At 45.9% G+C, this 12,538-nt stretch overlaps 1 protein-coding gene across 2 annotated transcripts in view; it reads right to left on the bottom strand.

Moving 5' to 3' along the window:
* Positions 1–12,538, bottom strand: part of CACNA1H (calcium voltage-gated channel subunit alpha1 H) — a 231,630-nt gene that overhangs the window by 49,819 nt on the left and 169,273 nt on the right. For both annotated transcript variants that reach the window (XM_030483014.1, XM_030483013.1), the window contains exon 11: positions 436–587. In XM_030483014.1, the coding sequence (XP_030338874.1) occupies positions 436–587 (152 nt within the window). The remainder of the gene's footprint in view (positions 1–435; positions 588–12,538) is intronic.

The raw sequence follows: 12,538 nt of genomic DNA on the forward strand, positions 1-12,538 counted from the left end.
ATGATATGGCATCCCCAGTTTCGGCTGGTAGTGTTCCCCTGGAGGGAACAGGAGAACAGTGCCCCCTCTTACCCTCCTGCTTGCCCTGTTCTGGCCCGAGTTATGTGTTAACTTGGGAGAGGGAGGGCACGCCGCAGGGATAGGGACACTCACAGTACTTCTTTCCCAGGACCAGCCATTCTGCACTTGAGTGGAAAACTGACCACAGTGCCAGATGTGTGGCATAAATAGACTTTGTTCTCCATCTGCCAGGTCCACTTATTTTGGACAGGCCTTCTAATGATAGAAATCTAAAGGGCCAGCATAATTATAGCACATCAGAGCCACAGAGCTGTGGATTAGCACAGGCCACGTCATTCCAGTTCCCTATCCCACTCCCCAGCTGGTCTGAGCCCTCGGGAGAAAAGCCACAGTGGAGAAAGAACCGGCACTGACCTGATGACAACTATGATCCCATCAAAGATGTTGTATGGGTTCTTGATGTAGCCAAAGAGGCCAAAGGCAAGGAGTTTCAGGAGCATCTCCAGGGCAAACATGCTTGTGAAGACGATGTTACTGATCTCCAAGGCGTTGGTCAACTCATCTGGCTATGGGGTAAAAAAGCAACATGGTCAAACAGATGCACAGGGAGCCACGGAGGCAGATGAGTGCCTGAGGGGAACAGCAGAGGAGCCTCATGGACAGTCCTTGTGAGTCTTGTTGGAAACACAGAATCCCAGCCCATTTCTGGAGCAGTTGCAGAACAATTCCACTGAAAGTCAGTAGGATCAACAGTTTTACTTCCCTCGAGATATTTATTTCCCTTTGGAAACTGTCCCTCCAAAACCCCAAGATGATTTTGCCTTCTGAAGTCCTGGTTAGTGATGTACAGCAGGTTTAAATGACAGCAATATGGCCCTGAGCATCAGGATCCCTTCCAGGATCAGTGTGGTTTTAAGCGTACAAGACCGGATGCAGCTTAAATCCAAGAGCTGATGTTTCCATCACAAGCACCAAATTAGCTTGTACTATGATCTCGCTTTCCAGACAGAGCCTAAGACCTTCCTTTCCTGGGAAGCACAGGAATGTCTGCCCAGCACCCACGCTCCAAACCATGGCACAACAAAAGGTGGGATGGGGTTTGCTCACTTACTGGAGCTGCTCCCTCACACAGCACCAGGCTCTGCAATGCGCATTTCTAACGCTCAAGGCCTCTTCCTTTGCAAAAGAAAATGAGTCTTTTTCATTTCCTCAGTGTAATAATATTGTCTAGGAAAAAAGGTGTTATTTTCATATCTGACTCATCTCCTGACTGATAATAGCTTCTTTTATTCCCCATCCATCATTTGACACTCTGTTAAAAGATGGCAGTCTCTTGGGGATGTTGTTGCATTATTCGAGGCTCTGAAGAGGGAAGACCATTGTAGTGCTGTGGCACAGCCACATTTAACACCATGCTCTGCAAACTGAATCCTTGGTGACTGAAGGACAGGCTGAAAGAGTTAACTAGAATGCAGGAAGAGCCCACATATCCCCTACTATAGGCAGTGACAGTCTGTGGGCTGCTAATGAACCATCATTCATGGGCTAAATTACTTTATGCAATAGAGTGTCTTCTGCTCATTGATCCAGGAGGAAGAGCACTAAGAGCCTCAGTCTTCATGATTATAATCCATATATGCTAATTACTAAGGGACACCACAAGAAGGACTGCGCAATTTTCAGTTCTTTAGTCTCCAGCAAGAGGTGGCTCACATGGTACATGGTGTACCTCAACATGATCACCAGGCTGCCCTCCTCACACCTCCCTTGCTGCAGGGCCAGCAATTCCCTCCCTAACATCAATCAGTGCCTTGTCCATCCTATTCCCTTCTCTGATGACGCCAAAACAACCTGGGCAGTGAAAACACAGCTAAGAAAAGAGCTGTTCTAGGATGGCATCAAAGCAGCTCCCCAGCAGGGACTGAAATAGCCCTGTAAGCTCTCAGAGCCTGTCCTGCTGTAAGGACAGTGGTGATGGAACATCACATTCACAGTGCCCTAAGCTATTTGTGAGGAGCAGCACATGGCTGCTGTGTTTGTGGCTGGTGTGTTTGGTCTCCCCTCAGCTGGGGTTATACCAGGGAATTCTTGACAAGAAGCAAAATAACTGACTCAATCCTTGCATCCCCCCAGGCAGCAGCCTGAGGGTTCCCTGGAACAGGGTGCTCATGGCAGGCTGAGGATGGTTCATTAGTGTGCTGAGGCTGGGAAATGAACGTCACAAACATCAGCAATGAAGCTGCAGCTTGGGCAGTCCCTGATGAAGAGTCCCTCTCCAGCATCCTTGTAGCCCCCTTCAGACACTGGAAGCTGCTCTGAGGTCTCCACGTGGCTTCTCTTCTCCAGGCTGAACAGCCCCAACTTTCTCAGTCTGTCTTCATACGGCAGGTGCTCCAGCCCCTGGGCATCCTCTGGACTTGGTCCAACAGCTCCATGTCCTTCTTATGTTGAGAACACCAGAACTGCACACAATTATCCTTTAGTGATCATATTTGGTGTGAGGCAGAACTAATTTGGTGACAAGGACTGCTGTGAGACGTGTGGAGCACACTCCTGCAGCAACACCAAAGCAGGACCCAAGGAGGGATAACCCTGCATGCTGGCTAGGCTGCTGCTGGGAGCTTTTGTGTTATTAGAGTGGAAGCTGACCAGCAGATGGGCCAAGCATCCAGTGCTACAGCCTTTAAATGTCATTACCTTCCTTCAACACCAACTAGAGCCTAGAAACAGCCTGCCACAGAGATCTGTATGGCTTATGGAATGGTGTGTTGCTGAGACCACAATTCATTTCCTACTTCTCTCCCTCCCTGATGAGCAAAGATCTAGAAGGAAGGTCAAGGAAGAGACACTTGAAGACAAGATAGATTCGGCCATTCCCCTGGAGTCAGCCACTAGGAGACACTGTTGGTTTGTTCAAATCTAAACCAACCTCAAAGCAGGAATTTTTCCAGGAGAATTTTTCTCTGGGAAAAACCCAGAAATGTTGATTTGCTGAACACAAAACTTTTCATGGTGAGGATTATTTTTGTCAAACTTCCTGGCTGGAAGAAAATGAAGTTGCAACAAAGCTTGAAAATTGCTGCAGTGTCTTGTTTTGACCTTCTCAAAAAAGGAAACTTCAGGCTTTTTGCTCGAGATGTGGTTGTGTCATGAAATGCTACTTCCTTTCTAGCAAGCAATGATGAATCAACAAAGGTTGGCATCAAAATGATGCACTTCCAAGAAGGCAGCTCTAAACTGGTATTATTTGCCTTTTGCCAAATAACTTTGCAAACCTTTAACAACTCTGAGAGGGGAAACTACTCACCCACCATAAGGTTCCAAACTGCATCACTGAAAACTTCCTTTTTCAAGTGACAGGGAGGGAGCACAATCCCTCATCAGCTTTGGGGATCTCCACATCTTTTCCTGCTGTGATGATTGACCTTTACATTGGTCCAGGGTTTCAGAGACAGGCCAGGCCAAACGGAGCAAGGCCAAAAGGCAAGGCCAAGTGGCATTGCATGAGGCTACAAACTACTCAGGAATGGTGGGCAATGCTGTCCTGCTGGTACAAGGGTCCTCAGTGCCACAAGTGGAGGCTGGAATGGGAACTGCCACGCTGGAAAGAGTCAGCAGAAACAAGCACAGAGAGAGGTTTAACCCCCAGGTCCCACTGGTTGGTTCCAGGCAACGTTCAAAAAAGGTTCAGATCTGAGTACAGGTATTACAGATTTCAGATTCCAATGAATCCTTGTCCTTTGGCTGCAGAAGTAAGTTTCCCACCATTCAAGAAAAGGGCAGAAACTGTATGGGATCTGTTTGTAAGATTTCCATATCCGTGAAATGAGTATAAAGTAATAGCCTTGACTCCAGGCAAAACATGTCCCAAGAAAGCACAACTACCTCTGCTCACTTTTGAAGGCTGTATTTATGCTGCAGGATATTTCAGTGATTCAAACCCATGTTTTTATTAGGGACAAACCTCAAACTTTTCGACAGTTCATTCTGAGTTCAGATAAACAGACAAAAAAAAAAAATCCTTTTCTAAATAGTTTGGGTCGGAAAACCTCGGCAGATGAGGCTCTTTCTGAGAATCTGATACTTCTGGTTGCAGCAAGATGCAGCAGAAGCCCAGAGCGTTCCTGGAATCAGGAGAAATTCAATAAGAGAAACCCGTAATGGTCAAATTATTGATGGCTCCTCCAAGGAGAGGATGAAGAACAGGAGCAGGACTTTGCATTCTGAGATTCTCTTTGTGCAAGTGAATCACTGCAGTTCTTCAAGGATATCTCTTTGTGCCTCTCTTTTCTCTCACCTGTTTTTTATCTTATGTCTCGACTGTTGCATCCACAACCACCTATTGTACACAGCTTAGGTTCAAGCACCAGCAGGATGGCAGCAGGCCTTCACTGGGGCACCTTTTTGCTCTGCTACTGAAATCATACCTGCATCACACTGGAGAAAGGGCTGTTAAGACACCTTGTCCCTCCTGCTGAATGAAGAGGGAAGGAAGTTCCCAGAATCAAAGATGTGCTTTGCTTCAGAAATCCCCCTCTCAAGCCCAAAGCAGCCAGTTCGGCTGCTCCTGGACCAGGAGCACTGAGGGTGGCAGAGACACAGAGGAGTGGTAAACAAATCCAGAACATTTAGTCTCATAAACATCCTTTGCACTTGGGTTGTTTTTTTCTCTCTAGTCTTGGGTCTAAAGCTGTCAATGGGATTTGGAGCACTTGTTTATGTTGGCTTTTCTGCTTTTATAGTTTCAAGTTTGCTCTGCAGAGACTCTGACCAGGAAGAGGACACATAATGAACTGTCAACTCCTGCTTTGCTTCCGGATACTCCACATTTTCTCTCTTCACCCCAGTTTTGAGAGATTGTAGTTTTCCAGTTGCCAGTTATTCCATTGCAAGGGATTTCACCTGTCTGCAGGCTCTGGCATCGTCCCCATTTCACAGCTTAAAAATCCAAAGGGAATGCATGAGAGAGGCAGGGACAAGGTATTCAAGGTAATTACAATGAGATGGAAGAGGGAGGAAAAATCAAACCCACACAACTTTTTAGACGAATAAACTCAAACCACAGCAATCAGTGCAGCACCAGATAACCCACCCAGCACTAAGCAACTACGATGTTGCAAAGGCATTTGCAAGCTGTGCCCAAGGAGTTAAGAATGAACTGCTACTTCCTAGCAAAGAACAAGTACCAGTGATACATAGAACACCAGAAGGAGCAGGTCTTGCTTCAAGGAATTATTCTCCCTCTGGGACTTGTCACATTCTGCTCCTGTTTCCAAATACAAGCTCCTGCCTTCCAGAGGCCAGGCAGTAGAGTCAGCTCTGGCTCTGCCTCATCTATGGGAATGAGCTGCAAAGGTTCTGCTCCACCCTACTGAAAGGAAACCTAATTATGGGGATTTTAAGATCCGCTTCACACATTCTATAGTACACAGGTGATACCAAGATGCCTGCAACCTCAGTCATGATGTCACCAGCTTCAAAAAGACAACAGTCCCCCAAAACCATGCAAAGGGCTGCCAACCACAGTGCAATTCTCCTTCCCACACAGTGGAGGGGGCAGGCGGTGCCTCTTGGCAGCGCAGCATCATGCTTCACTTCTTCATCTTGTGATGAACATCTGCGCTCACTCACCTGAGAGGAGAACCAAAACAGTGCCACCAGCCACCCTCCAGGTCCATCTCTGCCACAGGAAGCCCTTTGCATCTCCAGCACAAAGCTATGGAGCTATACCTGAGCCAGCTTTTCCTCTATGGAGGGAGAGTAAAGCCCGCCTGCTTTACTCACTGAGCCACAGAGCCTCCTACATACCTAATCTGTTTACCTGATGGATTACTGGGCTCCATACTCCATTTGTGGGGTTTACATGCAACTGTGAAAGCCAGTTTTCTGGGACAGATTAAAGAGATGCTTTGGGAGGGATTAGACTTTTTTAATAAGGAATATTGTCCCAAAATGGTGGAAAATAGCTTAAATGAGGTTGAAGCACTGGCACCACAGAAGGGGAGCAAATCAATGGACTTGCTAAAGAGAGCTCAGAATTACAAAATATTCCTCTTTCTCTAAAAAACTAGGACATGTATGGAATGAGTGTGTAATGCTAATATCACAGTAATATCACAGGCAGGCTCCCACTGTGCTAAGCAGTGAGCATCAGTCTGCAAGCCTGGACCCATGTGCCTTCCGAGCGTAGGATGAAGGGTTGGATAAGGCTTTGCACAGGGCTGTTGGAAGCTGGGTTTAACCCATCAAGAAAGTGCAAAGATCTCTAACTCACAGCTTGACTCCTTTTATCCCCTCTGCTTGGAGGTGACCGAGTTATCCTAGTCCTCATGGCACCCTGTGGTCCCCTCCTCCACACGCACCACAGCTCACCTGCACCTAAAGCGATCCCCAAATCCTCTCGCTCTTCCAACGCCCTGGTTTCAACTGGGATAGAGTTATTTTTCTTCCTAGTAGCTGGTGCAGTGGTGTGGTTTGGCTTTAGTATGAGAATAATACTGATAACACACCAAGTGTTTTAGTTGGTGCTGAGCAGTGCTTACCCTGGGTAAGGGCTTTCCAGTCTCTCATGTGAGGAGGAGCACCAGAAGCCAGGAGAGAGCAGAGAAAACCCCCTGATCCAAAGGAGCCAAAGGGATATTCCATACCACAGAGCATCATGCTCAGTATAGAAACTGGGGGGAGTTGGCCAGGGGCCGCCGATTGCTGCTCAGGGACAGTCTGGGCACTGGTCCATGGGTGGTGAACAATTGTACTGTGCATCACTTCTCCTTCAGTTTTATTCCTCTTTTTACTTCCCATTATTATTATATTTCACCTTAATTCAACTATTAAACTGTTCTTATTTCGTCCTGCAGGTTTTACCTTTTCCCTATTCTCCTCCCCATCCCACTGTGGAGGGCAGTGAGCAAGCGGCTGTGTGGTACTTAGTTGCTGGCTGGGGGGAAACCACAACATACAAGCTCAAGCTTTGGATTTGAAGCCCTCAACTGTGTTTCTTGCACACTCACTCCTTTGAAAACTCACATCAAACACCAGTTTCTCACTCCTGTCCTTTTCCTATAGCAAATTAAACTAAAGAGGAGCCTTAGTCTGCTCAGGTAAGTTCTGCACATGGCTCAGAAGCTATAATTAACAGTCACATTGCAGGCATTTTGCTACAGAGCAAATTTTGGCCAAAGGAGACACAGACATCAGCAGCATTTGCCCTCCTGGGCATAAGCTCAGACCCCTCCAAAGTCAGCCCAGCAACCAGACGTGGCATGAGACAGGCCCAAGCTGAAGTTTCTAAATGCTTAATGTAGTGTGGAGGAGAATCTGCCACCTGGAGCACCCCTGAGGCTATTCATTATTTATCTTGTCCAAAACAATGTAATCAGCCATTTAGCATGAGAGCAGATGCTCTATGTGCCAGCATCTAGGGTCTCTTCCCTCTGTCCCAGCAGGTATTTATCACCCAGAGGGAGGAACTCTGTCCTGCATCTCCCAAAGACCCCGTGCTCTACATGTCTGGGACAAGAACATCCCAAATATCATTGCAGATTGACAGTGGGATACAGAAACAGTGAAGTTACAGGGACCTGTGTGTCCCTCCCCAAGCTGTCACCCAGTGCAGAGGCTGAGGGCTGGTGACTGAAAATAACCCCAGGAAAGAAGCAGCACTACATGCAGACAGTAAATTTCATACCTGAATAAGAGCACGGGTGTTTAAGTCCATGTGATTTTGGGAGCACCTGCAGGCTCTGTCAATGCAGCCCTGGCTGGGCTGGGACGTGGTTTCACACACCAGTAATGAAACGCGTGGAGCGTGGCTTAACTGTAATAACAAACATGAACATCCTCTGGCCCAGAACCAGGGAAAAGAAGGAAGATGCGACAAGCAGGGACTCAATCCTGCAGCAATTCTGTGCGGAAGTGACAAGGTTGCCCTCCTCTTTGCAAGCTTTATGCTTGTTCTTATTTACAGCCATTCCGTTCTAACGCCTCTGGAGCAGTTTGGGAAAAGGTCCTTCCTCTTGGAGGGAGTTTGAAGAGCCAGAAGCTTGCAGGTGAAGCAGAGAGCCAGCAGGGAATGTAGGTGACATCTCAGATAACTGCTAGCAAATATGAAAGCTACATTATGACCTTTATTATTCTCCCCTTTAGTTTTGGTTGTCAAAGACCAAACAGAAGAATTCTGCTATTTCTAAGGTAAGTAAACAAACCACTAAAGCAAACAAGCAAAAATACCCCAAGCAATTCAAGACCTGGATTCTTTCCTCCTCTGCATTCCCTGACCTTAAAAAAAAATCTGAAGAATAACACAAGTGGGTCTTTCAATTTCTGAAATTGAAAATATTTCCTTTGTAAACCATTTTGATGCAGTTTATTTACTACAACACAGGTCTCACTGTCTTAAAATGAACTTTAAGCTGGTTTAGTCAATCTAGACTATGGCTCAAACCATGGAAATTGCCTTGCCTTCATACGATATAATTCCTCTTACTAGAGAGCATATTTTGGCTGGTGCTTTCCCATGCACACAAGCACAACAGAATATTCTTTATGTTCTCTGGCCTTGGAAAGGGACCAGGGACTTGAACCAGGATGCCCCAGCTCTTAGAAGACTGCCCGGGTCACCAGGATGTTTGCTCTTCTGAGGTGCCTTCTGCCCTGTGTTTAACAGCCACACACCACAACCTCTCAGAACCAAAAGCCCTTCTCAGGAAGGGTTTAGGTGTCATTAATGTCTCTGCTAAAAGCTGTAACTTGGATGGAGTTTGTGCTGAGAGCTTTCCAAATGGGCTCTCCTTAAAAGTAGGCTGGAAATAGAAGGAAAAGAGAGATCTCCTGCTCATGCCTACTAATGAATGTTCACTCTCCAGTTCTGTCATTAAAAATGGAGAATTTATTCTCTCCGTCACCTCCACTCTCAGGTTTTATGCCTTCCTCTGAATGGGATCCTTCATGTGGAGCGATAACAGTTTAATTGAAGAGAGCCAATAGTAATTTTTCCTCTTTTCAATTGACCTACTTGCTCTTCTAATGCTCTGTGGAATTGCTTTTACCTCTCTGCTCTGTGGCATGAAAGTCACTGCTGATAATTCCTCACCCAACTGCATACGGCCAGGCAAAATGTGCTGCTCCTTCTGGAGCTGCAGATAGCGCATCAGTGAGGAATGGAACAAGCTGTGTAGAAGTGGGATGTACTCCAGCATAAGAATAATGCCATGAGAATTAATGTTATCCAACCATATTTCAAAGTCATAGAGTCTCTGGAATTTTTGTGTGAATCCTTCAAGTTCACTTGGTATTGACTCCTGGCAGGGAGGGTTTTCTATAGAAACCTTGGCTGCCACACTTCCATCTCCTACAACAAGAGCTACAGATCAGAGACCTTGTTCTCTGGGATAATCAACTCTGCTGTAGCTTCCTTAGGAAGCTTCCCAGAGAGAAGGTCCCACATGGCACCACGTATTTGCAGTATTACTTTCCCACTTCTCAGTTTCCTTGAGCAAAATGCAATTTCACTTCAAGTGGCATAAATGCCAAGCTGGATTAGATCAATTGCTGTCTTCTCCACCCTCAGGAGGAAAGGACCTGGGCAATGTGAAATGCTATCAGTAGCATACAAAACTAAAGCCACTATTCCTGAAAAGTAGGCCAATCAGCTGGATTATATCCTGATGGAGGATCACTTGGTCTGACAGATGGCTGAAAAAATAAGCCTGAAAATGAAAAAAACCCAACCAAATCCTATAAAATACCCCCCAAACAAGGCCAGAAGTGCTTGGCTTTAGTTATTAAACACGTCACAGGAGGAAGGAGCCAACTCCCCAGCTAACAACCAAGGATGAACACCTCCAGCAATACACTGGAGCACTGTAATAGCTCACCTGGGGAGAGATGCTTCAGAGTGGACTCTGAGAACTGGTCATCCTCTCAGTGCTAATACACTGATATATGCCTGGAAATAGGCCTGAATGGAGGACAGTGAATGCCTGATCATTCCTCCAGTGCTGGGTGCGAGCAAGGAAGTACCTATTCAGACTGAGTTTGGTGCCAAGGAGAGCCACGATCACCCCTTCACTCTCAGCAGTGCTGGGATGCCTCTGACAACCTCTCAGTGTTCCAGAAATGGACCTGTTACTTGTAGCCCTTCCCTCTTAAGCAGTTCTTAAATACGAGCATCCTTCCACCCCACTCCACATGAGCTTAGTTCCTTTAAGAGCCTCTGGCGAGAATCCAGGGGAATTATACAGACTGAATCATTCCCATCCATATGCTGGTGGAGTCCTTCAAAGCACCAGCAGATCTGTGAGGCGTGACATCTCTTAGCAAGGCCTGTGTTGACTCTCATCCAATATATCTGGCTTATTCTTTGCCATAAAACATTCCCCAAAGGAATTATATTCACACGATTCTCGCCCATTGCAAAGTGGTTTGTTCTTGACCACTCTCTGTGCTGAAGTCAACAACAAATGGTCAAAAATCATCAGCCTGATGCCTGAAATCAGCTTTGCTTTGCTGGCTAATCACAAAGCATACATTAAAAACCATAATGCATCATCACTCATATTGAGTTATTTTCTTTTTCTTTCTTTATTTTTCCTTCTTTTTGATATTTAGGCTGAAAATATCTTGTATTCCACAGTATTAACTAGAAAGAAGAGCTGGGGTCCACCTTTTCCTTTTAGATGTAAGCCGAGTCACAAGATTTCAAGGGCTGGAGCATTTAGGAAGCCACATAAAATATTGTGAGCCCCGCTACGAAAGGATACATACAAAAAACATGGAAATACAGCCCCTTTCAGACAAAAATGAACACAGAGGGCCTGCCTCAAGGAGCCTGCCCAAGAAATGAAGGTGAAGTGTTGATTTTCTTGGGTACAACCTTGCAGCCAAACTACAATTGCATATTTAGAGGGTACATATCACAGGTGGCTCCGATCACGTCCATTGAAGGTGGTAGGAGATGAACAGCAAGAGAATAAAGAACTGTTTCCAACCTCTTTGCGCTGCAAGAGGCACCTTTAGCAATGATTAGATGATCTTTAGCCACATCCAAGCAACAGGCTTTGCTCTCTGATAACAGAGAGATCAAAGGCCTTTGGGTTGTCATTAGCAGACAAACTCAATAGAAGTTGTTTACTTCACCCAAGCTAATGGCACTGGAAATATTTAATCAAACAATGGACACGGTCTCTCTATTACTGCCAAGATGATTCAGAAGGGGCCACTTAAATCTATTTTGTCAAACCATTACTCATTCCTTGCTAACAGACCTTTATGCAGAGTCCCTTTGACAAATGCACATTCGTGATGCGCGGGCTGTGTACTGGTATTAGGAGATGAGGCACATCAAGAACACACCATAGAGGGCTGCTCGTGGGGAGAACAAGATAAGCAATATGTTTAGTCTGGATCTGACAAAGACCTTGACATAGTCATCTTTTCAGCCCAAGGAGAGGAAGCTGAAGTGGCCTGACAGGGAAAGAAGTCCAAGGATAGGAGAATTCTTCAGAAAGAGTTGAGCAATCTGCTGTAACTGACCTCTGAGCGCTAAGTGGAAGAAGCTTGAAAGATGGGAGAAGATTAGGAAGGCTTTTCTAAGGATCTAGGATCGTGGGATAGAACAAAAATGATGGGTGGATGTCAGGAAGAAAATGGGTGTTGTATCCTACAGAACAGTCAGGTATTGCCCACATGAGCCTTCATTCTTGAGTCACCAAGGGAAGGTTTAGTGTCTCTAATGAGATGCCAACTGTCAGGACTCCCAAGCTCTTTTCCTGACTCTTAGACTAACACTTAGTCTCTCACGTGGTTCTAAACGTGTATGAAACATTTGGGCACAAGCAGTTCTTTTGGGGCTTCCCTTTGGGATGTGCACAGACTTTCACTAACCAAGGATGTTCACCTTCTGGGGTTCTCCTAAAAGATAGGAAACCACTTACAATCCTGATACAGGAGAAGTTGATCCTGCCTTAAAGCAAGAAGATGGACTAGGTGAGTTAAGCTCCATCTACTGACTTCTGCGACCAAAAAGACCCCTTGGGTTCTTAGGACCCAAGCCACTGCTAGGGTGGGTACTAAGGAGATCCTATGGGGGAACTTCCAGCCCTTTTGTCCTCAAAGACAGGAGCGCACTTGGTACCGACTCAGTTTTGATGCAGTTTCTCTGCAGCTTCCAGAAACACTCCTGGAAGAGCTTAAGATTCAAAAGCTTCATCATCATGGAAAAGATGATCTGCAAATCCGCATCAGTAAAATAGGCAGCAGCTCCTCTCTGCTCTGCAGCAAAGATATGCTAGGAGCCAGGAGAACAAATTCAGGAAAATCTACCTTCTCCCACTCTAATATAACCAAAAGCAAGCCAAGCAATTGTTACAAGCTCATTTTTGTCCCTGAGAACACAATGCTGTGAACAGCCCATGGTTTCTCTAGCCTGCAGCCAAAGCAGGCAGATGGGAAGTTCAGAGCTGCCACGCTGTTCTTGCAAGTGAATTATTGATATGTTGTTCTTAGCCATGAGCATCAG

The sequence above is a fragment of the Strigops habroptila genome, chromosome 4, assembly GCF_004027225.2.
Source record: "Strigops habroptila isolate Jane chromosome 4, bStrHab1.2.pri, whole genome shotgun sequence".
Lineage (NCBI taxonomy): Eukaryota > Metazoa > Chordata > Aves > Psittaciformes > Psittacidae > Strigops > Strigops habroptila.